The 26,776-nt window shown below is 38.2% G+C and overlaps 1 protein-coding gene across 5 annotated transcripts in view; it reads left to right on the top strand.

The window, feature by feature from the left end:
* Positions 1–26,776, top strand: part of Eda (ectodysplasin A) — a 371,953-nt gene that overhangs the window by 267,987 nt on the left and 77,190 nt on the right. For all 5 annotated transcript variants that reach the window (XM_006981166.4, XM_006981165.4, XM_006981163.4 and 2 more), the window contains exon 2: positions 14,934–15,039. In XM_006981166.4, the coding sequence (XP_006981228.1) occupies positions 14,934–15,039 (106 nt within the window). The remainder of the gene's footprint in view (positions 1–14,933; positions 15,040–26,776) is intronic.

Raw genomic sequence — 26,776 nt, 5'->3', positions numbered from 1 at the left:
TGAGCTGTGAGTTCAATTATGGAATCCTGCCTCAATGAGTAAGATGGAGTGCTATGAAGGGAGACTCCTTGGGCCTACACACACACACACACACACACACACACACACACACACACACACACACACACACACACACACACCACAACATGCAAAACAAATATTTAAAGAGCATGAAGAGACTTTGGAGCTGTTGAACATCATCATTATTTTGATTATGATAGTATGCCAAAATTTAACAAGTTTTACACTAAAATATTTCCAGATTTATATTAGCTATTTCTGTTTAGTTCCTCTGGCAACTGCTCCCATGTATTCTGCTATTTCTTGGTTTCTCTATTTTAGACATTATTAACTTCTTGATATGACAAATGAGGCTTTAGATCATCGGTCTTCCATGGTATCTCAATGTAGTTACTACTATCTTAAATTCATTTATTTGTCTGAGAAACATACTTAGACCATTCTTGTTCCTTAAGCTATGGACAGTATCTCTTAACTAAGAAGAGGCCATGAAGTTCCCTGGTCCTCTCTTTGTCTCTAACCCCTTCAGCCTATCAACCCCTTTTGCTTGTACTTTTATTTTATACACTACTAAGAGGATAGCATTTATGTTTTGTTCCACATCTATAACTATCTCTATAGCTAAGTAGCCTATGCTTTAATATTTTGGTTAGTGCTTTAAGTTGAAAATCAATAAACATTATTTATACTAATGTTAGCTATTAAAATAGTTTAATTTTTTTAAATAATTTTAATACAAATTTTCTCTCTTGATGAGTTTTTGTTTGTTTGTTTGTTTGTTTTGGTTTTTGTTTGTTTGTTTTTTTAGACAGGCTTTCTCAGTGTAGTTTTGGTGCCTGTCCTGGATCTCATTCTGTAGACCAGGCTGGCCTCAAACTCACAGAAATCTGCCTGGCTCTGCCTCCTGAGTGCTAGGATTAAAGGTGTGCACCACTGCCGCCTGGCACCTGTTGAGTTTTAAAATAGCAACTATGGCTTTTACATTTTTCTGGTTCCCTTTTTATTATAATGTCTATGACACCCATAAGTTTCTCTAATTTCTTTGTGATGAATTTAATTATGAGCCCCTCAATCCCTGTTTTGTGTGGGTGCTACCCTAGTTAGCTGTAATTGTCAAGTTGACATAGCCTCATGTCATCTAAGAGGATGATTGAGGAATTTCCTAGATCAGATTAACCTGTGGGTATGTCTGTGGAGTCTTGTCTTGACCGTTAATCGATGCAGGAGGGTCCAGGCAGACTTTGGATGGCACTATTTCTAGGGAGGTAGTACTGGGCTCTGTAAGAAAGCTAGCTGTATAAGAAAGCAACCTCCATGTTTCCTGCTGTCATTTTTCAGCTGTGAGTTTCCTAGTCGAAGGTAATCTTGTGTGAAGTAACAAGCCTTCAGATTCCAGCCTTATATCCCTGCCCTGGCTTCTTTCAGTGGTAGACTGTGATCTGGAAATGTAAAAAGAGACGAACTCTTTCCTCTCCTGGTTTCTTTGGATCAGAGTGTTTTGTCACAGCAACAGAGAGGAACTGACAACAGGTGCCTTTCTTTTTAGAGCCTTACTTCCTTCGATTGGAATGCTGTGTTCATCAGGCCTGCTGTGCAGCTATCACCTTGGACTTACTTGCATTGGTCTCTGGTTTGGGGTCCATTGTTTCCAGAAATCTAATATATGTGTCAATTTTTGTTCACTCTTACATTTTTGTCTGGAATATGTCCCTAAATGACTTTTTATGGATAGAGGGTAAAATATGAAGTTTGAGTTATTTGTAAACTAAAAATGTTTTTCTTTTGTGTCAGACTCAATTTATAGTGAGGAGACAAATTACATTTTCAAGATAATTTTCCTTCAGATCTTTGAAGGTATTTCTTCATTGTTTTCTCTTAAAATACTTTTTCTGGTAAGATGTTCAATTCATTCAAAATCTTGTCCATTTAACTGATGATGTTTTTCCTTTCTGAAAGCTTTTAGGGATTTTATCTTTTGATTTTTCTGAAATGTTATAACGTATCTAGGGGTTGAGGGAAGTGCCTAGCATATTCTACATATGAAGCCTACAAGACAATAAGCCACATCCATCTGTGTAGTCATTATGCTTGGGGAACTATAAAATTCATAATGTAGAAGTCTTTGCTCTGGAACAGTAAGTAGTGTTCATGCTGTCTACCTCAATTCTTTCGCAATTTATTTAATCTCTTTTAAAAAAGCTTTCTGATTTAGAGTGGGACACTTGGGACTAACCACATGATTACTAGAGATTCTCTACATGGGAAAAGATGTGATTACTCACAAGCATGCCCATTTTGTGGTACTAGGAATCAAACTGAAGGCCTAAGTGCCCCGTGATGCCCTCTAAACCCAGCACCTCACTCTCTTCTACTCCAGGGTCAATTTGGGTAGATCTGTGTCTTCCCAAGCTCTACGCTCCCTCTGATGCTTTCTCTTTATTAGTCTGTCTTTCTTACTCAGCCTTCTATCCACTTTCTGTCTTTCAGAAACATAGTGAAATCTCTTTTATGCTGTTTTATTGTTTATATCTTCTTTGTTTAATGTCATTTTAATAGAGTCTTGGGAGACAGTGGTGGGAGACATGGTTTGGTTAGTCAGCCACCTTGATCTAGATGTCTATATCCTTGTTAAAATTTAAAGTTTATTAGTTTTCTGATGATTCTTTTAGAAATATTTTAATTAAATGCAATTAGATATGAGCTGGACAAATGTACACTGTTTGCCCATTAGTAGAAAATAGAGGATTCATTAGGGTAAAAGTTCTATGAAAGAGATTAGTAGACAGTGATGAAACATAATTCTCCATTGCTCCATGGAAAAGATAGCTTTCTTGCTAACACTAACAGCCAAAGAATATACATAAAATTAACTCTAATGAAAATGCTGTTTTGCTGTACTTCATTTGCTTATATTTTACCCTAATTTCTTTTTAAGTGGATAGCTCTGTTGAGATACTATAGAAAAGGCTTATGAGACAATATTCACTCTTTCTTTACTCAGTGGTAAGGTCACAAATGAAAGGCAGGAATTTTCCTCTGAAGAAAAATAGATTTTTCCATAGACACACTCTAGAACTGGATTCTAATCAACAGCCATATTGAATTTTTCCTCTTTTTGTCCGTTATTCAGCTACGGAACAATATTGGCCTGCCATTATGTCACAGAACCAGTTATTTGGTATTTACCTCACCAGGAGGCCAGGCCCCACTTGGATAGAAGGGGAAAGAAAACGCCAAATGAACTGAGAACTGAATTGCAACTTTGGATTTGTCTAATCTCACAGTGAAATGATCTTTCTTTCCAGCCTTGCAATTTTCTTGCCAATCCTTTTATGGCCCTGGTGCTTCTAGGTCTACAGTATTCAAAATTCTGAATTTGAGTCCCAGGTCTTTTGCTATTTTTTCTAATCCTTAGACTTGTGTCAGGCAGTTATTATATGCTGGATCTCTCCTGATCATATCACCAGTGATTAACCTGCCTGTCCTAAAGATAGTTGTATCTCAGACCCTTCTCTTATCCTGCCTAACCTTTCTCTTCGAACTTACCAACCAACTGGTCTCTGAGATTTCTCTCCCTGTCTCCTTTCCTCCCTGCTACACCCTCTCTCCTCTCCTCCACTCCACTAACTCTCCCTCTCTTTTTATTTCTCTCTCTCTCTCCTTCTCCCTGTTTTTCCCCTCTCCCTCCTCATGATCTTCCTACACTAGCCTTTCAAGTACTTGGATCGAAGGTCTGCACTACCATGGTTCTTGAGATTTATTTTCTATATTCTTATTTTAGAGGGACAGTTTTGGATTAAAACTAGTTTACAACTTATTTCATTATCAACATAAACAGAATGTGATTCATGTCTTCCTCAAATCCTCTCCGCTGCTTAAATTTTCTACGATATTTGAAACGTTTTTTCCATCTCTGAACCAATAGTCATCTGTTTCTTAGTTTTGCTCTTACCTAGTCCTAGCTGGAAAGTTCTTATGATTACCAGTTTCCAGTCACTGGATACCTCACTTCTACCCTTCTTCCATGCTTGATCTTGAATATCATAGCTAAAAAAAAAATTGTTTAGATAGCTTAAATGGCCTAGGTGTCCATGGGGAACAAAACAGATTTTGTAGAATGCTGATGACAAAGAAATTTTGAAGAGGTGGAAAAGTCCTAGTTTAAAATAAATAGGTTCCACAAGCAGTCTCATTTGGGTCACTTGCCGCTCTAGCCTAAATTAGTCCAGCTTTATAGAATTTTCAGTAGCCTTTAAATAATTTGAAATCCAAAGGACGCATTTGAGTTTATTTTACTTTATTTTATTTTTGTCCAGAGTGCAGGTGATTTATAATCTGGTCCTACTCACAAATGATAATATTTAGTGATTTCCAGGTATTACAAATGGAGGTGCTTCTTTGTCTTTTAATATTCCAAAGTGCTTTGATCTTTATAAGTATGAGGAATTACAAATTAACATTAGCAGACAATTACTAAGGGAGGGAAGGGACATCCAGTATATATCGTTGTCCTTCCTCTTAATTAAATATGTCGCTTCTGATTTCACCCATACTTGAAGAGAAAAAAGACTAAATCTTCAACCAAAAGTCCTCTCTATATGTCATATATACAAACTGGTTTTTGATTTATGCCTGCAGCTGCTATTTGTACAGCCTGTCACTGCCTGTATTTCTGTGTTCAACTTGTGGTCAACTGAAAGCCTTTCTCCAAAAAAGTTTCCAAGTTCCATATTGTGTATTCCTAGCTGGTCTCTGCTGCTATTTTCCCCAGCAGCCCACAGCTATGCTGTGTTATTTGAAGCTGTGCTTTAGTGCATCCTTTACAATATGTCTTATGTTCTGCCTGCTTGTGGTTATGCTATAAAGCTCCCCATACCAAAGATGCTTGGGTATCCTTCTGTCATTGCATCTCCACATATGTCACCAATGAACATAGTTTTAATGCTGATAGGCCAGCTGACTTCCAAAATCTCAGTAGTGGTGGTCCTCTCTTGCCATTTCACATTAAGCATGCTTCTGACTCTAACAATAAATAGATCAATGAGGTAAATGTGACATCTGTGATGGTTATGAATTTCAAAGTCTTATAAAAGCTGGACATGCTTGTATTGTCCATTAATACAAATCAATTCAAGAAGCTTGTCTTTTTCCACCTCCGTTCTGGATATTAGAAAGAGAGCTGAATATAGGACATGAAAAGCTGAAGGAGGGTACATTTCTCCTTCTTTCATTAGTAGTAATATGTTTATAATAGCTCACCTTTCCCCTTGATATGCATCTTAAACAGATTTCATGCTTGTCCTAAGGACAAGTCTAAACACATTCTGAACCTTCGTTGAGGTGCTTACTGCCTCTAAGGAGAATAAAATTTATATTAAGATACATAAAGCATTATTTGATAAAGATTAGGTAACTTGTACAAGCCAAAACTGGGCAAGAAAAAGCTAAGCATTGAGCTGGTTGGTTATGCAATTTGACACTGATACCACACTAGGATAATCTTCCTAAGCAGAGATACTGTTCTTTCTAAAATTTTCTATTTTGCAGTAACTTGCATTGTTTGACAGTGATGATTTAGCAGTCAGAATGCCCAGGAAGTAGTATTCAGAGACTGCTTTTAAGCTCTATATGTGATATAAAATGTTCATTATGTTTAGCTTCACTACAAAATTTCACACATCTTCCAACGTTATCTATAGCACGGATGGTAAAACCAAGCATCCACAACAGAGATATCCAAGGAGCCAATTTTATTTGGTGTATAGGCTTATTGCTACAACTGCCACCCCGACTCTGCTGGTGGTATATCCTGTGGATGATGCTTTGATCAATGTTGAATGTTCTTGTTTGCTTACGCCCAGAAACTGGCACACTGCACTGCACTCTTTTCAGCAATCAGCACATACTCTGCCTTTCTTCTTACCACTGAGTTAGAAACTTTTCTGTCTCCTTTCATGAAGTGCTATCATTGCACTACAAAGAAACTGTGTTATTTGCATTTTGTCTATGTATATTGAAAATACTGTCTAGTTCAATACCTTCCATATGCTAAGTACTCAATGTTTATTCAAAGACAACACTCTGCCTGTCTCTCTCCAGACTTACTGTTTATAATCACAGCGTGTTAAGGGTTCTTAATAAGATTAAAAGAGTGTTCATTGACACATTTTGATTCATTTTATATCTATAATGTGTTTACTATGCTCATTGGACAATGCTGCTTCACTAATTACTACAGAGATCCTCCTATCTCGCTACGAAGCACGTTTAAGAGTTTGTTAAGTATTTAGGATATAGTTCAGTAGTAGAGTGCCTGCCTAGCATGTACAAAGCCCTGTTCAATCACTAGCAGTTCAAAAAGAAAAGACTGACATTTCAGAGTATTAATTATTTTATTTTAAATATTTATTTTGTTTGCACACCCTGTGGAGTCTCAAAGAGGACAATGGATCCCCTGAAAGTAGAGTTATGGGCAGTTGTGTGCTCCCTGAAATTGGTGCTGGTAACTGAACTCAGTCTTCTGTAGGAAAAGCAAGTGCTCTTAGCCACTGAGTCTTCTCTTCAGGCCCTCAGAGCATAAATCACTTCAATGTTTCAGAAGATGATAGTGATGATGAGATGACATTGGCTGCAATAAAAAAAAATAGGTTAAATAAATTAACTCCAGAATATTGAAAGAGAAAAAATTTTAAGTAAATGATGTGCTAATTTTAGAGAGCCTGATATGTGCATGTCTCCTGTTTTGAGAAATTAGGTATTGACTTTTTATAACCATATTAAGATTGACAGAAAAAAAAAAGGTGTGAAACACTAGCTGTTCAGGAACCCTGGCTTACTAAGGAAAAGAAAGTGAACATAGCCTTTTCAGTCTAGGTTATAAACTACTTACAGAATGAACAATACAGAAGTTTCTTGAAATATGACTCAAGGATTATGTGTGTGAAAATCCCCTAAAGAGCAAATTCAGGTCAGATTCTAGGGTTTCACCTCAGGCCTACTCAATCTAAATTTGGGAGTCCTGGGACACTGCACTTTAGTATTCCTGTGGAGTGATTCTGATGCATATCAAGGTTTGAAAACACTGACTTACAAGGTCTCTCAGTTTTAGGATCCCATCGATTTGATTCCTATTGATCATATAGTCAGTAGCCTGTCTCTTCATAGTTGGTCATCAAAACAGGCCCAATTAGAATGAAACCATATTGTGGCTTCAAGAAATGAGTTGTACTATAGTTTGAATGGGGACTCTCTAAAATTCAGGTATTGCTAATAGATGACATCATCATGTGGGGGGCTCTAAGATTAAATTAGGCCATGAGAGTTCCTTCCTTAGGAATGGGATTAAGGCCTTATAAAGGACTCTTCATGAAACAGCCTGTTCTTCTTCCCTTCTGCTTTCTACTTTGCACCACACAGCATTCCTTCCTCCTGGAGGATGTATTGATAAGGCACCATCATGGAAACAGAGTGTAGCCCTCACAAGTCATTGGAACCTTAGTTTTGATTTTCATCTTCCAGAACTAAGAGAAAAATGAAGTTCTGTGCTTTAGAAATTATTCAGGTACAAGTGTTTAGTTATAGCAGCATAAATAGGCTAAGATCCTTCAATTATTCTCTCTTTTTGGGGTTTTTTTTTGAAACAGGGTTTCAATTATTCTCTTAACAAAAAGATATTTATGAGGGGCCTACTGTGTGCTAGGACCGGGGCTACACACTAGTTATACAGAAATGGATGAGATGGACTCCTTCCCTCAAAAGGCTTGTGAGTCATTTCCTGTGAATCATCTAGTACAATTCAATATGTTAGTGATAAAATAGAAAATGAATTAAATTGAATTCATTTTATGCCGTGTGAAATGTATCCAATAAATTTGTGGGTTTTGATATTAGAAAAAATATTTGTAGTAGTAATATCTGGAGAGTCACTAACAATAATGTATGTACCCCTTGTGTCTCACTGTTAACAAATTGTTTCTAGCTGCAATCCCTGTAATCTGCAGGTGCTGTTTACCATGTAATTTTACCATAAGAAACAAGAATGTAATCACATAATAAAGTGTAAAGAATTAGATTTTCTTCCCCTTGAGCAAAATGCCTGACTGTGGCCAACATTCCTGGTGCTTTCTCCTTGTGCAATAGGGAAGCAATATTCTGAAAGAGAAGGCTATTTTGTTCATATTCTACAACATGCCTCTGGAGGCCATGCTAACGAATGCAAAACTAAAGCTAGAATTCAAACTTCTTGTATGAGAAGCTACTGGGTTGTTTTTTGTTGTTGTTTTTTTTTTTGTCTTTACCATTATGCTATATAGAGTATAATTTTCCCTCCTGCCTCTAATTGAGACTCAAATAGGGCACTGTGAATAGGGAATCATTTTGATTAAAAAGTGTTTTGTGTTATTTTCTTCTAGTGCCTGAGAAAATATAACCTATTCAAAGAATTTTCATATTCAAGCAGTCCCTTTCTAATGAACACTTGACTTATGAATATCCTGTACCATCAAAGCTCCTCTTGAGGGACTTTGAGAGATTTCTATATCCATGGAAACTGGAATTGTTTCTGTTGTCTGCATAAGTTTGTTTCTCCCCCAGCGCTCCTGTTCTGGAAGCTGGAATTCTTGTAAGCTGTCACCAGACACTTTGGAACAGTTAACATGTGAATAACTTCCCTTTCTGCCAGGACCAGGTTAGAAGAACACACACTGTTCCATAGCAGACCTCACACAGGAGCTGTGCTTATGAGGAATACCATCATATTGTAATAACCTGCCCTTCACATTACAACCACAATTGAAGCAGTAAAGAAATGCTCTCTAATCCAGTCAGTGTGCATTTTACTGAAGACACCATTCAAAACTCCATTTGATGCCTATTTATTATTTTTATATGAACTTAATTGGTGTTTTAATTAGATGTCAAGCCTGTAGCAGCAAATTTGAAGGATCTAAAGAATATGTCGTAGGTGGATGACTTGAAATCTAGAAGTTGACAAGGTGACAGAAAATAAATTTAATAACTCAAAAAAAACAGCCACAATGAAGCACTCTTTTATATCTACCAGAATTAATAAAATAAAATTACTGACATTACCAAATATTGGTGAAGATGGAGAATACTGGGATTCACACACATCGTTGGTGGGCACATAAAATGTTGCAATCACTCTAGAAAGCAGTTTGACACATCATATAAGCCAGAGGTTCCATTCTTAGGTTCTTTCCAAGAAAAATGAAGACATATCCACACAAAACTTACACTTACATGTAAATGTTCGCATCAGCTTTGTTTATTATAGCCAGACCTAGAAATAACCCATGTGTACATCAATAGGAGGATGCACTTAGGAAAGAGTGATAGCCCCTATGCTGGAAGCTCAGAGATCATCTTGGAAAGACAGAGTGAAAGGACCTAAGAGCCGGAGTGCTGGGAAAACACTGTTTTCTGTACAGGACATGGATATAACACTCATACTCAGAGCATCTGCAGTTACCTACATAGGACCTATACAACACTGGACCCATTAACATTCCAGCATGGAGGAGGGAGGGGCACATAATACCCTTAGGAGCTATTAGCAGTTAGTGGCTGCTGGAGGAGCCATTTTTCCTCAGGGGTTTAGCCACTGGTAAGAAGCCCAGGCTTCATTAGTAACACCATACCCATGCACAAGCAAGCAACCCTGATGAAGCTCAGAAGAGTTAGAAAAAGAAATAAGAAAAAGAAAGGCATGACACTAGAAAGGGGGCACGTTGGAAAGAAGAGTTTCAGGGAGGATGGGAAAAAGATAAAAGAAAGAAATGGGGTCAATATAATCAAATACATTGTATACATGTATGAAGTCATCAAAGATAAAACTGTAAAACAAAAATTTGAAGGGATAGATTCTTCCAGTAAAATTTGTTAAGGAGTTATGCTGAATCAACAGCAGGGGGTCATACTACTAATTACTCTGACGTAATGGAATGCTTATACACACAGCAACAGGAAATTAATGTCATAGGCATAGTGAATGAAAAATTATGTTCACCCCTCTATGAGACTTTCATCTAGGATGGAAGAAACCAAACTGTGATGGTAGAAGTCAAAACTGCTGTTGACTTGGGGCAGAAGATACTAGAGAATGAATGGAAGGGATGTAACAGAAACTTGTCTAGTCATGGAAATGGTCTATATCTTGAGTTGGTAGAGGTTATACAAGATTGTACATATGCACAAAGATGTGTACATTGATAAAATCTCTTGATTTAAAGGAGCATTATTATTATAGGTAAAAATATATCTCCAGTTTCCACAAGGTGAAAAGTATCAGGAATGGAAAAAAATTCCTTCAGATGATCCTCTGCTGTTGATCCAGCATAAATTCCTTAACATGATCTAATTCCATAATACTTAATACCCCTTGTTCATTTCTCACCATTCCTCTCCACCTCATATCACTTACTCTAAGTTACTTGTAGTTTTTGAAATGGTATTCTCCTTTTCCTCTGAGATTTTAAAACACAATACTCCTTTCATCTGGAATTCCTTTTCCATTTCCCATTTATCACGAAATCCTTGACATCATTTGAGACTTGTAATGTTAACATTTCCTCTAAGAAGCCTCATTTATTAGCAGTCTATACTAGGTGCTTCCCTTTTTGACCCCAGACAATCTTAAGCTCCTTTTTAACAAAGCATGTAGTCATTTGTAATGTAATTATAGTAACAAAAACTCCTCAGGATTGTAGTAGACTGGGGTCATTTGGTGTACAAGCAAGTAGGCCTCCACTTACTCTGCAAGCCTTGAAGTAAAAAGTAAAACTAAATTCTATCCATAATAGCCCAAGTTCCAGTACTCAAAGTTATAAAAAAAAAATCAAAAAACTAAAGCTTGTTCTATCCCAAGATTATTGGCAGTCTTTCTGGTTTGGGAGTTTGGTTTGAGTCTTTATTTTGTTTATGTTTGTTTTCCAGACCAGGTTTATTAAGTAGCATAGCCTGACCTTGAGTTTATGATCTTCTGCCTCAGCCTCCAGCATGCTGGGATTACAAATTCTGGCCACCACCCTGGGCATGATTGAGATTTTCTTTTAAATGCCAGTTTGATTTCATATTTTTAGTGTTGTATTAGCTTATTTCTATGTTGGTTTACGTGACATTTCTGTGGGCCTAACCAGATTTATGTAGATTCTACAGGAAACTACATTTAAATTCCAGCCAAGTGACTCCAAAATACTAATCAGTTGAACCATGTGAGATTGGTGATATTCAACAGTGTGTGTGTGTGTGTGTGTGTGTGTGTGTGTGTCTTTATGTGTGTGTCTGTGTCTGTATGTGTGTGTGCCTCTAAGTGTATGTGTATATGTGTGTGTGTGTGTAAGTGTATATGTATGTGTCTGTAAGTGTGTGTGTGTCTGTGTGTCTGTGTGTGTGTGTCTGTGTGTCTGTGTGTTTTGTGCGTCCATGTTTGTGTATAGGTGCATGTGTGAATGTATGCATGTGGAAACTCCCCAGTACTGGGATTATAATTGTGTACCATTGCACTTGGCTATTTTATGTGGGGCCTGAGGATTGAATTCAGGTCCTCATGTTTTCATTACACTTTACCAACTGAACCATCTCCCAAGCCCCAGTTATTTTACATACAAAAATGTACGTGTGTATACATGTGTGTATGTTTACTTTTTTATTTTTGACAATTTCTTACATGTGTACAATGTACAGTGATCAAATTCTCTTTCCCTTATCCTCTCTTATTCCCACTCGTGATGAGCTCATTCTTCCTCCCAACTGGTCCCCCTCCTACTTTCATATCTATCTTGTGATACACTGACTTTAATTGAAGTTGATTTACTGGACCATGACAACTTACCAGAGGCCCCACTACTGAAGAAAAAGACTCTCCCTCTCCCGACAGCCATTAACTGCCATTAGTTCCCTAGGGAGGGGATTTGAACCTCATGAGCCCCTCCCTCATACATAATAGAATATTGAAGGACTCAATCTTGTGTAGGTGACCATGCCATATACAGAAGACAATATTTCACAGTACTCTTCCCCATCTTCTAGCTCTTACATTCTTTCAGACCCCTCTTCCAAGATGTTCTCTGGGCCTTGGAAGGAGTAATATAGAGTCTCATTTAAGAATAAACACTCGACAGTCACTTTTTTCTGCACTTCGAGTGCTACCTACTGAAACACAGCTCTGAAGGCTGAGAGCACCACTAGTCTATAAGTAGATATATATAAACTGGCAATGTGACTGAATGTTCATCCGGCAAAAAAAATACAAAGCTTCCCCTAAGGGCCTGTGACTTCTCTAGCCATGAGCTTTTGACCAGGTTTCCAGTACCAGGCATGCATTTCCTCCTGTGTGGTAGGCCTCAAATCCAATCAAAAAGAGATTGGTTGCCCTCAACTATTGCAACAGTGACTACATCTTTTTTATAGTATTTTTATTTTATAATTAACTTAATTTCACATATTAGCCACAGATCCCCCCCGTCCTCCCTACTCCCACCCCCCAGCCCTCCCCCAATTCACCCCCCATTCCCACCTCCTCCAAGGCAAGGAGTCAGCCCAGCCTGGTAGACTCAGCCAAGGCAGGTCCAGTCCCCTCCTCCCTACACCAAGGCTGAGCAAAGTGTCTCAGCATAGGCCTCAGACTACAAAAAGTCAGCCCACGCACCAAGGACAGGTCCTGGCTCCACTGCCTGGGGGCCTCCCAAACAGTTCAAGCTAATCAACTGTCTCACTTATCCAGAGGGCCTGGTCCAGTTCCATGGGGGCTCCTCAGCCACTGGTTCACAGTTCATGAGTTTCCACTAGTTTGGCTATTTGTCCCTGTGCTTTTTTCAATCATGGTCTCAATATCTCTCACTCATACAATCCCTCCTCTCTCTGTCAATTGGACTCCCAGAGCTCCACCTGGGGCTCGGCCATGGATCTCTGCATCTGCCTCCATCAGACACTAGATGAGAGTTCTATCATGACAGCCAGGGTGATCAGCCATCCGATCACCAGAGCAGGTCAGCTCAGGCACTCTCTCGACCATTGCCAATAGTTTACAGTGGGTATCTTTGTGGATTTCTGGGGACCTCTCTAGCACTCTGCTTCTTCCTATTCCCCTGGGGTCTTCATTCATCATGGTATCTCCCTCTCCATTCTCCCACACTGCTCCTGATCCAGCTGGGACCTCCCTCTCCCCTAAGCTCTCTTTCCCCTGACCCTTGCCCTCCATTACCCCCACACAAACCCCCAGTTTTATACATCTTGTCTGAATGGTCAGTTTTGCTGCATGCAGGGTGGCAAAGACCATTGATGACGACTTTTCTCCCTAAACAGCCTGCATAGCACCTTCCAATACTATGAATGTCAGCCAGCAGGGAAGATGATGCTTCTAACCCATTTCCAGCTTGATTTCTCTGTAGCCTCTAACCTAAATGTGTGCTTTCTTCAGCAATAGGGTCTTAACCATCTAGTTCTGGTAGGTAACCAAGAACAATGGCAATAGCCTATATTGTTTTAGCAGAGTCTGGGAGCTCCCTGGAAAATGGCCATTTCAAGTGGATCAACCTAAATGTTTTTAAATGTGATGTGATTAATAATCTACAGGTTACACATATTCATTTATTGTTTGATATTTAATCAATGAATGTATCCTCCTAGATGACTGTGCCTTAAGGCTACTGGATATAATTGTTTAATATAAACAATAAATCATAGGTGTTTGAAGACAGTTTGTATAGACTGTTAGGGTTTTCTTGGGTCCAACCCATTTTTTAACTAATAAATGCACCAGACATAAAGACTCTGGGATTACTATTTTTTCCAGCTGACAGTAGAATGAAAATACATCCATTTTAAGTCTCAAAATAACTAATGTGTTTAAAATAGTACTATCTAACATTTACTGGGCATGTATTATATGAGATGGGTACTGTGATGATCCTACAGCTGCTTTCTGAGGAAAGTGCTATTGTCATCCCCATTCTGAAGTGAGAAAAATAAAGCTGAAGAACTTTGTCCAAGGTTGCACAGCTAGCAAGTGATAGAGTTGGGTTTAGAATCACTTGGGTCTAAAACTCTGTCCATTATGGCCTTATGCACATCCTTTTACCTCAAATGTATATAGTTAAGCCATGATTATCTTTAGTGAAGCCAGACCAATTCACATACAAAACATATCATATTACTATAAGCTATGATTATAAAACATCAGGGGACCAAATATTAGAATGAGTACCTTTTAATACAAGACTTACTTTTTCAGATACATTATTGTATAAAAACTTACTAATAGAGTGACAACAAGGTTAGGTTTTCCTTCAAAACTAAAAAACAGAATCAGAGAAATCATCAACTGTTGGATTTCACTGAAATGAGTCTTATAGACCACATGGAGTTTGGGAAAGGCAGAGAATTAGTGCACACTTTATCATGACTTAACTCTCATAAGAGAGTTGACATACATGGCACCTCAGGATTGGTTGCTCTCCACTCTGGAAACAAAAACAGAGCATAAGTAAGAATATGGCAAAATCAGATGTATATGATAATGAAGTCCAAGGGGTGATAGAAAATCCAAGGCTAGTTCTGAATAGCCATCAGTAATGTGGGAGAAAAATTAGAAATTTGTGACAAACCCCCAGAAGTTTGTGGACAAATGTAACCTAAGGGATTTCTCAGAACTATTCAGAGCAGAATAGAGAGGCTCCAGGGATTAACCAAAATTTCATGCCTACATGATTAGAATAGTATGATTCCATGATTAAAGTCATTTGAAAGGGGGAAGGAAAGACAAGCTCCGATTTTAGATATATTGAATCTAAGGTAAAGGAGGACTGTCTATTGAAAGCCAGCTAGCTGGTTTCTTATGTTGGATATAACTAACTGAGGTCAACCTTTGACACATCTACTTGTTAATTTCACAGATGGCTCTCCTGAATTTCTTCTTTCCTGATGAAAAGGCATATTCTGAAGAGGAAAGTAGGCGTGTCCGTCGCAATAAAAGAAGCAAAAGTGGTGAAGGAGCAGATGGTAAGTGTATTCAAGTGATCCTTTATCACTCTGACTTATGAAATGTGAATAAAAATACTCTTTATATCTCATGTATTATCCAAATATCACTGGTTTCTCCAGCTTAACCTGCTAATCAATCCTTTACATAGAACTAACAATAGAAAGATCCTTCATCCTCTAACTCCAGATATCTTCAGAAACATTTAAGCCATGTCCACCAAGATAATTTGATCCTATTTTTGGAACTTATAGTGTTTTGCCATTCTGGCATTTATATGACATATTATTTCCAGTGATAATTATAACAATTTTGGTATCTGTTACTATGTCCAAATCTAAACCAAAGCATGTAGCATTACTCTGTAAGTTCCTTGAAGACAAGGATCCACTTGCCTTTATATAACCCTAGAAGCTGGTCTAATGTCTGTCTCACTGTTGGTGTTGTAATGTAACTCGATAGTGTTTACTGTCCCTTCAGCTAGGCAGTGATTTACCCATGAAAACTGTTGCCATTATGGGTGTAATAGCTTTGAGTTAACTAGTGGTACATTCAGTGCGATGACAAAATGTTGAGGTAGCTCCTGGGCAGGGTGTTTGAATCACTGTATTTCAATGTTACTGTGTCAATTGACAGAACACTACCCCTTGAGCACAGAGGTTTATAGGAAACATAGCTCTGGGCTGTTGAAAAGCCATCTGGATTCAAAGACAGTGTGTCTGGCTACATCTGCTGATGATATGTGTCTGTAGGGGGTTACAAAGCAATATGATTTTATAAAGATGAAAATGAGATTTTTAAGCTGACATTTGTCAGTGTGAGTAGGGTCCAATGATTGAAGCAGTTCCAGAAAGTGGAAGCAATTGACGAGATGGGGCTAGTACTGCCTTAGAGTGAAGGATAGAGAGTACCTGGGGATCATGGAATTGTCTAAGATATTTAACCTTTCACCTAAGCGGCCATAGAACCATTTCTTTAGATGTGATGAGTGTCTCAATGAGTTAAAAGGTGACAAACCAATCCAGATCTTCTTTTTGAAAGCCATTCTTGTTATTCTGCCAAGTATGTACTGTGTTTATCCAACACATCACATCCTTCAAATATTTACTGAGTAAATACAGCCAATTTATATCACACTCGGATACAAGCACTATAAGAATATCTGTGTTTGTTTGGTTAATGTTTATATTCTTACTGCCTAGAAAAGGACTTGGTACGTGACAAACCTCAATGACTATTTCTTGTTCCCCATGGCGGCTTAACTTTGATAGCAGAGATAAACAGAGGGCAAAGTTTGTGGTGATAAGAAAAATACAGCAGTGAAACGGGGGATGGGGTAATGGAGTATACTATATGGTGATATAAAGGAAAATCTCTGTGATCTGGGAGCAGTTGAGAAGAGACCTGTGTGAAATGAAGCTAAGCCAAGTAGATTTCTGAGGGGGAAAAGCAACCAGAAGAACAAAACAAACAAACCAGTGAAAACTCTGAAACAGAGAATGCATGGTGTGCTTCAGGAAGATCAGAGTGAGAGAAAGAAAGGAAATGGGGGCAGACATTAAAACTCACTCTCCAGCCTTTACAGCCTTGTGAGCCAAACTAAAGGTCCTGCTTTCTTAGTCTGCACGGAATGTGGGACTATCAGATGAGTTTGAATAAAGGAATGGCAAGATTTGACCTAGATTTTAGCAGAGTCCTTCTGACTTCTCTATTGAAAATTATTTAGAAAGAACAAGAGGAGGGAGACTCAAAGGGGGCAATATCCAGGCAAGAGATGTTAATGGCTTAGAACAGGGTGGAAGCAGTATAGTTGGGAAGAAGTGGTATCATTCTAGAAGGATTTTGAAGGAATGACTGATAGGATTTTGAGATTGTTAAAGGGGTTGAAATACAAAGAAGAGCCGGGAATGGCCTCAAGAGTTTGGGCTATAAAGAACTAAATGACTAGACTTGCTATGTCAGAGGTGGAGAAGGAAAGGGAGGAGATGTGTGGAGGTGTGTAGGGAATGAGTTAAGAATTTAGCAATTAGACTAGTGGGAGAGGAGGGACGGGTAGAAGAGGGAGGGTATCAGTGATGAATAGAGTCAAAGTACATGACATCCTTAAAAGAAATTGTCTTTCTGAAACTGATCACTATGTACTATGAATATATATTAGTATTTTTAATTAAACAGACCAAAACATAAAAGAATATAGGCCTGTTAAATTTGAGATGCCTGTTTAGACAACCAAACAGATACAATTCAACAATATCTCAAGATAATGAGCTGGCTCTGTTTTACACAAACATAGAACTTTTCAGTAAAGAAGTGAGTCTCTTGGTAATTCATTTTAAACCCATAGTGATTTGATATGTTACAATACAAATTTAGATTATCTCTCCCAAGTTTCCCTCTCAAGTGTCAAAGAAAAAGTGATTTGCCTTAAATAGTTAAGCAATTATTCCAGAAAGAAAACGTCTTTCAAAGATCAAAAACAGGGCTAAGTGCCAACCTGAGGGCTCCGCAACCAAAGGTGCTGACCACAGGCGTGACAATCTGAGTTCAACCCCAGGAGCCACATGGCAGAAGGAAAGAACCCACGCCTGCAAGCTGTTCTCCGACCTCCACTTGCATCTCAGCAGGTGCATGCCTTTACACACACACACACACACACACACACACACACACACACATTCATGCATACACAGACATGAAAAACAGAAACACATTTAAAACATAGCAGGAACCATCAGCTCTAAATTTGTTTTGGTTTTGCAACCTGTAGATATCCTCAGACTGCTTCGATTCCCAAGCTATTTTACTGCTGTTTAATAAGTTGTATATACACAATTGAAAGCAGTGAAAACATGACCAAGGCCTCAGAGAGACTTACAGGGAAATTTTGGCAAAGGAGCTGATAGATTTATAGGCAACAGGTAAAGGTGACGCACAAATAGGGTAATGTGGTGGGTTCCTAGACTTTCATATAAGATTGACAGCATTTCTCCCCAAAAGAGAGAATCTTAGCTTAGGAAATGTCTCCATAATATTGACATGGAGGCAAGTCTGTGAGGTACTATTGATTAATGATTGATGTGGGAGGACCTAGCCCACTGTGGGCAGTGCCACTTCTGGGCTGGTGAGCAAGCAAATTGAGCAAGCCATGAAGAGCAAGCCACTAAGCACCATTCTTTCATGGCCTCTGCTCCAGTTCCTACTTCCATGATCCTGAACTGACTAGCTGTCCTGATTTCCCTCAATGATGGACCCCAGAGTTGTAAGAAGAAATAAACCTTTTTTCTCCCCAAGTCGCTTTTGGTCATGATGTTTTATTACAGCAATAGAAACCATAACTAAGACCCAGACTTTCCTGGTCCATTGGTCTCTTAAACTAGGTAATTAGAAGCATAACAGGCATTGTCTATCTTGCCTTCAAGAGAAAAAGTAGGGCCATCAAGATGGCTCAAAGAGTGAAGGTACTTTGCTGCCAATCCTGATGACCTGAGTTCAATGTTCTGGGCCAACATTTGATAGCAGCAGAGAAGTGACTCCTGAAATTTGTTCTCTTTCCTTCACACATGTTCATGCGTGCAGACACACACACACACACACACACACACACACACACACACACAAATTAAATAATTAATGTTGGGGCTGGAGAGCTGGCTCACCAGTTAGGAGCATTTGCTGCTCTTACAGAGGGCCTATGTTAAATTTCCCACATAACCACATGCAACTCCTATTTCAAATGACCTGACACCCTCTTCTGACCTCTGAGGGTACTTCAGTGCATATACTGTACTACATTATGTTCAGGCACACACACACATACATATAAAATTAATTAACATAATAAATATTAACATTTCTTTTAAAAAGACATCTATCTCCAGGATTATCAAATATTTCTAACCTACAATTTTAAAATGTTTGGATTCATCTGTTTCTCAAATCTGAGTACTCTGTAAGTGAGGCATTGATTTGTAAACAACAGTCACAAACATAAGGTTACTTTCTCTCCAATATAAATCTTGTGATGTTATAACAACTCTTAAAAATGAATTTCTTTTTGTTTTAAATTTTTATTTGTATCAATTCATTTCCTGCATGTATGTCTGTCTGTGCACCATATGTGTACAGTGCCCATAGAGAGCAGAAGAGGTGTCAGGTCCCCTGAAATTGGCAGTATAGATGGTTATTGGATGTCATGTGGTACTGGGAATTGAACCCAGGTCATCTGCATGAGCAGCCAGGCCTGAGCCAGTCTCTGTTCTACATATCTCTTGAGTTGGCCAGAATTTTCTGTAGAGTTTCTGAGTATCTGAGGTTTGGGGGTCATTGTTGTTCTATAAGAAAAACATTGTAGCTAGAGTTTCCTGCCTTGCCCACAGTCAGGACAAATCTTTGTCACCCGCCAGTCCCACAGCCGCTCAGACCCAACCAAGTAAACACAGAGACTTATATTGCTTACAAACTGTATGGCCGTGGCAGGCTTCTTACTAACTGTTCTTATAGCTTAAATTAGTCCATTTCCACAAATCTATACCTTGCCACGTGGCTCATGGCTTACTGGCATCTTCACATGCTGCTTGTCCTGGAGGCAGCTGGCAGTGACTCCTTCCACCTTCCTGTTCTTTCTTTTCTCCTCTCTGTTAGTCCTGCCTATACTTCCTGCCTAGCCATGGGCCAATCAGTGTTTTATTTATTGACCAATCAGAGCAACAGATTTGACATACAGACCATCCCACAGCAAAACATGATCATTTTCATGGTGTCTGCCAAGGCACAATATATACAGAAATCTGTGTCAATATTTTCTGATGAAGCCCATTCTCTGAAGACATAATCACTGATGTGACTTGCTTAGCCATCTCTTGCAGGGAACTACATGAACTATAGAACATATTCAGGGGCTTGTGGGGTCTTAAAATCAGATAATGTGTATCAAGAATTATGAAGGAGTTTCCATAGTTTATAAATGCTATTTTTGAAATATTTTGTTCTCTTCCTATAGGAGCAACCTCAGGAATCAATGAAAAAATCAATTAATGTCTCCCCATAACCATCTATCCCTGGTATTCCTATCTTCATAAGTGAAAGAAAAGTACAGGATGGTATAATAGAAAAGGTACTTGACCAAGTTACAATCTATAGATTCCAGTCCTGATATCCCCGCTATATTACCTGCCTGTGATCTTGGAGAATTTACATACCTCTGAGCTTCCATTTTCTTGTCTTTAAATTTGGGACAATGAACCTGGCTTAAGTCAGGCAATTACTGCATTGATCATTGTCAATGAATTAAAAAAAAACTTTGAAAATTACTAAACACTATTCCTATGATTGCTCAAGCATTGTTATTATAATGGTAGTAGATAACCATTATAATTCAGCAGTGATGTTGTATTTTAGCAAAATGCTTTCTTCTCATTGGTGTTATTCCATAGAATCTCCTAAAGGAGCCATGAGTAGAAGACTCTAAGCCTCAGATGCTGACCTACCTCATCACAACAAATGATTGATCACAACTGCCTATTTTCCATGTCACTTCATCACTCTATCTAGTTGACTATCTTTGTCTATCTATCTGTCTGTCTATCTATAATGATATATATACATATACATGATAGACAGAGACATAGATATAGGTGTGTGTGTGGCCATCCCTCTTGGAAATTTTTCTTATTTGATATTTACTTTTGGACTGATCAAAGAAGTTAGCATTCTTTTCTACTATTATAAATGAGTAAAAAGAATAAATAAATTAAGATTGAAATGTATCCTTTGTTTTTTTATTTCTTAAAATAACAATGTAACGGTGTATGGCTACCATTAAATTGATACAGCTGGACATGAAAGACTGTGGCATCAAAGAAAACAGATGTTTTGTCTATACAATTGTTAGCTAGAATTAAAAATCGCCTTTATTCTATAATTGCTATATATTTATTGCTTTTCAGTGATCCATCACTGGGCTACTGTCAAATGAGAGAGACTCAAATCATTCCAATAACTGATAGAGTTGCAGAGGCTTATTCACAAGATGAAGTGTAAGCTTTTGAAAGCTTACCGTGTGCGGACTTGAAGAGGATTGTTGATTTCAGTTGTAGAATCCCCAAGGTTGCCTGCTGTTTATGGCTGCCAACAGCTTAAGGGCCCACAGCAGAACACTCTAGAAAGTGGCTTTATATCAAATAAGACATTAAGCAAGCCAAAATATCTTAGTTTGCTCATACTCCAAAATAGCCTTTAAAGCTGTTTTCTTTCATAGAACTAGCCCCACAGTAAATGATCTCAATAGGGCATCACCATTGACACTTGGTTAACAAGCATTTTTTGAATAACAACTAATTTTTAGAATATCTAGTAAGACATTATTTGAAGCTTGGTAACTGGCATAGCTACCAAACTCCAATTCTTGCTATACACAGACTAAATTGAGCTGAATAGAAGAGGTTAAAGTTTAAGTTGTTTGTCTCAGAAGACAAATATATGTTTGTTTTCTGTTGTTTGCAGTTCCTAAATTTTATATTGCTGCATAAAACCATGTACACACATATGATATGGAAATAAAAATAAATGTCTAGGAGGCCAAAGAGGACTAGCAGGAGTGGAGAGAAGGAAGAGAAGGGAGACTAGGAGGGCATGGTGGGCAGAGTATATTCAACATACAGTACAGATTCCTACAAAAACCTAAAAAAATAAATTCTAATTTTTATAAAAGTCGAAGTTGCTTAATTTTCATTGGATTATTTTTTTGACAGTGTGGAGGATTGAACCCAGGGTCTTGCACATGCTAGACAAACAGTCTATCATTCAAGTCCAGGAATTTGGAACCAGTTTGAACAACACAGTCAGATGTCTCAGATCAATAAATAAACATTAATTAATGGTTTAAGAAGTACAGAATTAGGTAAAGTAAGCTGAACATGCCATCCCAACTAGAGAAGTGCTATAAAGGTAATTTGTCTACTGTTTCCGTGAAGGAGACAACAGACCCAAATGTCCTGAGGTTCTCTAACGGTCCATCTGGTCTTTTTTCAATATAGCTGTTTGTTCCTCAGTATTAGGGAGACTTGTGATCTCTAAGCCAAGAGACTTGGATTCTAACCATAGTGTCATTAATAGTTTAACAATAACTCTTATTTCACTTCTTCCATCGTAGTTTATTTTTGATGGGTTAGAAATATTAATTCTAGCTGAAGTTCTGAGATAGATTTGCAACTCTAGAAATTCTAATAATTGTATGCCATGCTGAGAAAATTCTAGTGGGGTAGGTAATTGACTGATGATATCATATTCCTCAAAAATATAGTGATATGAAAAGGATGCTTAATTACTACAATAGAAAGTCTAATTATTTCCCTCCAGTTCTGATACAGTTTCTAACTATTCCTGATTTCCATAATATTGTAATAACATCTAGGCTAGTTTTAACCAATTAGATGGTGTCTGAACGATTAAAGACTCAGGATTTTTATTTGCATGGTCAATGAGCCTTTTCATTAGCATCCATGAAGAGGCTCAGTAAGGAATAAGAGCATGCAAATGGCTTTAAGAAGTGAAGGCTAAGCATGTTAATCTGTCAGCTAAGTGGTGAAGTGTTTCTGTATAGCTCCTCAAAATATCGTAAACAGATGTAGATGTGTAGGCAGAAGGCATCTGTCGGCTCACCCTGCCTTACTTACTTTAGATTCTGCTTCTTAACCTACTAGGCCTCTTTGGCCTGAAAAGTTAAGGAACTTCTATACTGTGTTGATGTTGTTGTTGTTGTTGTTGTTGTTGTTGTTGTTGTTGTTGTTTGTTGTTGTGTTAATTCATTTAATGCATGTTTGTTATTACATACAGTGTTTATTAACCATTGCTCTGGATACTAGGGACATAGTGGTGAGTAAGATTAGCCTGTAGGTTCCCTTCACCAAATTCACAGTAGATGATTATAATGTACTAAGTGGTGGTACAATGTGGTAAGCATAGGGTGTTATTAAGCACACTGATACCTGATCTAAACTTAGGAAGTCAAAGAAGGTCCCCTAATGAGGATAACTGAGCTACAACCTGAAAAGTGCCAGAGATAGCCAAATGAAGACTTATGGTAATTGAAAAGGCTTTGAGTAAGAAGGCAACTTAACTCACTTAAGAACCTGAAAGAAGGATGTTGGCCTTTACTGTATTGAGGTATGTTCCCTCCAGTTCCACCTTCTCTGGGACCGTTATCATGAAGGCATGTTGAATTTTGTCAAAGGCTTTTTCTGTACCTACTGAGATGATCAGGTAGCCTTTGTCTTTAAGTCCATTTTTATGATTTACTAATTTATTGACTTACATATTGAACTCGAATCCTTTGGATAAAGCCAACTTGATCATGGTTGATGATCTTTTTAATATATGCCTATATTCAGCTTACAGGTATTTTATTGAGGATTTTTACAACTATGTTCATCAGACATATTAGCCTGTAGTTTTCATTCTTTGTTGTATCTTTCCCTGGTTTTGATATTGGAAAACCTCTGTGGGAGTTTGTTCCTAGAAGCAACCAATTATCTCTATCTCAGCAGCCATTGACCTTCTGTAGAACTTCATCTAGGTGTGGAAGCACATGAAATTTCCCCTGTTGGCATTGACATGTCATTATGCAGGTCTTGTTCAAACAACTATATTGTTGAGCATTCATAAGTGCATTTCCCTTGTCATAGCCAGAGGACATGATCTACCAACAGGTGCCCTGGGCCTCTGTCTCTTATAATCTTTCCACCAATCTCTTCCACGATTTTCCCTGGTCCTTAGGTTTAGGTTTAGGGGTTGCATTGCAGATGTACCAGTTGGGGTTTGGCACCCCACAGCCACTTATTCTCATCATTTTGACCAGTTTCATGTCTCTGTAATAGTCCCCATCTGTTGCAAAAAGAAACTTCTTTGATGAGAGGTGAAAACTACACTTAGCTGTGGGTATAAGGCTAGGCATGTAGAAAACAGTAAGAAATTGTTTCTGTTTAGGAAACTGGTAGAAGTAAGTTCTCCGGGTCTATGATCTTTCCAGCCATGAGTAGTTAGTTAGCTTACTTTCCACTACCAGGCATGAATTCCTTCCTGTTGAGCAGGCCTTAACAATAAAGAGTTGTTGGTTATCCCTGAGATAAAGTGCCACTATTTCTCCATTGTGGGTATCTTGTGAGTTCAGTCGTTGTTGTGATTCATAAGCTTGACAAATAGGTGGGATTACTGTTTGCTCTTCTTCATTGGCAGCATAGCACCTACTGATACTATGAAAGCTGCTTGTTAGGGAAGAAGCTTCCAGATTCAGCTCGATCCCTCCAAGTCCCATGTCCAAAGTTGTATGTTGTTTTTAGTAATTGGGCACACCTTCAAATTATGAAAGACAACCAAGGGTAGTGGCAGTACCCTATATTGTTTTGGGGGTTTTCTTAGACTAGACACATGCACATAGAAGCAAAGCTAAATGCACTCAATAAGTTATATATATATATATATATATATATATATATATATATATATGTATATATATATACATATATGTGTGTGCATATATACATATAAATATTTATACATATATGTAGTGATAATAAAGAAGAGATCATGAATTTGAGGAAGAAAGAGCTGGAGTGATGTACATGCAATGCTCGTGTATAAAATTAAAAAAAAAAAAAACAATCCAACCCTATTCTTTAAAAGGGAATAAGAAGCTTAAGGTAGCCCAGACTGTGAGTACCCAGGCTGCCCCATGGGTATCTTTCACCTGCCTGAGCCTCATGATCTGGGCTGATGGACATGGCTTGTGTTGCCACAGGGGGTCATAGGAACTATGGGTGTTGAGATCTGAGGGCTGTGCTGAGCCAGCCCTGTCCCTCACTGGCCCGAGATAACTGGCCCTGCTCCTCACTGGACATTGTAGCAGGAGAGCTAATGCTGCCGCTGCCCCTGCCCCATGGGAGAACTGACCCCAGCACTCCGGAGAGATGACCCCACTCTGTAACCACCAGCAGTTGTCAGGGAGCTGGCCCCAATGGCATGGATCTAGGAGAGCTGGATCCACTCCTCGCCTGAGGGGGTGGTCCCAATGGCCTGGACCAACCAGCTCAACTACCACCCAGACCCATATCCTGGGACTTGGGTTGGCCCACCCTAACAGCTACCCCATCTATGACCTGCTGGAATGCATGAAAGGTCTGGTCTTGCGGAACCATAGCTGCAGGATCCCCATGACCCAGGGCAACAAAAGGATATCCAAGAGTTTTGATAAGGGTCCAGATCAACAACTCACTACAATGAATATTTTGCGGGTGGGGCTGACTGGACAAAAGGGTATACTGTGTCTCACCACAGCTCCAAATGCCACTAGAATAAATGAAGAGGTGTTAGATGGAGGAGCAAGGTACGTTTGGGGGGTTGTTTGTTTTGTTTTTAATTAATTGAGGACATACTGCAGAAGTGAGTGGCAGCTATGGAGGGACTGGGAGGTGAGCAGAATTGGAGTGCATGATGTGAATTTTCCAAAGAATCAACAAAGAATTTTGTTTTTGTTTTTTTTAAAAAGGGAATAGGAAGATGTTTGTATGAGTAGAATGTAGAGATCTAAAGGGGAAGTGATGATAAATGAGCTGTCTAGTATGAATAGATCATTCAAGATTTGGGAATCCATTTTATGGAGCTTAGAAACTCCTACAGTCAATAGAGAAGCACAAGATCAATGCCAAGAATAGATTATATGGCTTGTGTCTTTAAATACTAAATGCACATAATCTGATCCAGCAGGTCCACTTCTATTTCTAGATATACTCACACATGGAAAATCATTTCTCAACAAAGATGTTCTTTGCTGTACTATTTGTAATATTACAGGACTGAAAATCACCTAAATGTCCATTATTTAGAAACTGGTTAAAATGTGAAAATCTGCCACATAATAGTGGTTGTTTCTGGAAAAGGAGATCAAGTTTTTTTTGAAACTGACTTAATGTCCATATATTTGTATCTTTTTTTGTTTTTTAGCTTACATTTCCAAAAATAAAAAATAAAATTTAATTTAAAAATAAATAAAACAAGCTTGGTGGTGGTGGTGCAGGCCTTTAATCCCGGCACTCTGGAGGCAGAAGCAGGTGAATCTCTGAGTTCAAGGTCAGCTTGGTCTACAGAGAGAGTTCCAGGACAGTCAGGGCTACACAGAGAAACCCTGTAAACCAAATATAAATAAACAAACACAGACAAACAAACAAATGAACAAACAGGCATGGCATGCTACTTTTCTACCCAGAGCTAAACATATTGGCAACATCTTCATAATATAATAACATATACTAGTTAAGAGATGGAAGACATGCTTTAGTCAAGAAAATATAAATTGCTATAGCCACTTTGGATATTAATCAAATTAAATATCTGGCCTAGAATATATCTGGCCTAGAACTCATGGTTTGGCAAATCTTACAAAAAAGTGAGAATACTAGTATACAGGACTTGAATACAAGGATTTCTCAGCAGCAAAAGGAGGAATCACTTTAACAGCTACAGTAAATGGTTAAATTATACAGTAAATGGTTAAATTATACAGTAAATGGTTAAGTTTATAGCCATATTATTGACTGCCATATAACTACTAAAATGAATGAGTTCGAGTTCTATATGTGGATCTGAAGAACTGACAGTGTCTTTCTACTACTACTAGGCTTTTTTTAAAAAGCAAATTCCAGAGTGATGTGTATAATATGTTTCTATTTTTAGAAAAAAGGGGGAGGATATTTTAATCCATCAAAA

This window comes from Peromyscus maniculatus, chromosome X (assembly GCF_049852395.1).
Source record: "Peromyscus maniculatus bairdii isolate BWxNUB_F1_BW_parent chromosome X, HU_Pman_BW_mat_3.1, whole genome shotgun sequence".
In the NCBI taxonomy this organism is placed as follows: domain Eukaryota; kingdom Metazoa; phylum Chordata; class Mammalia; order Rodentia; family Cricetidae; genus Peromyscus; species Peromyscus maniculatus.
This window is presented reverse-complemented; position numbering and strand designations above follow the sequence as displayed.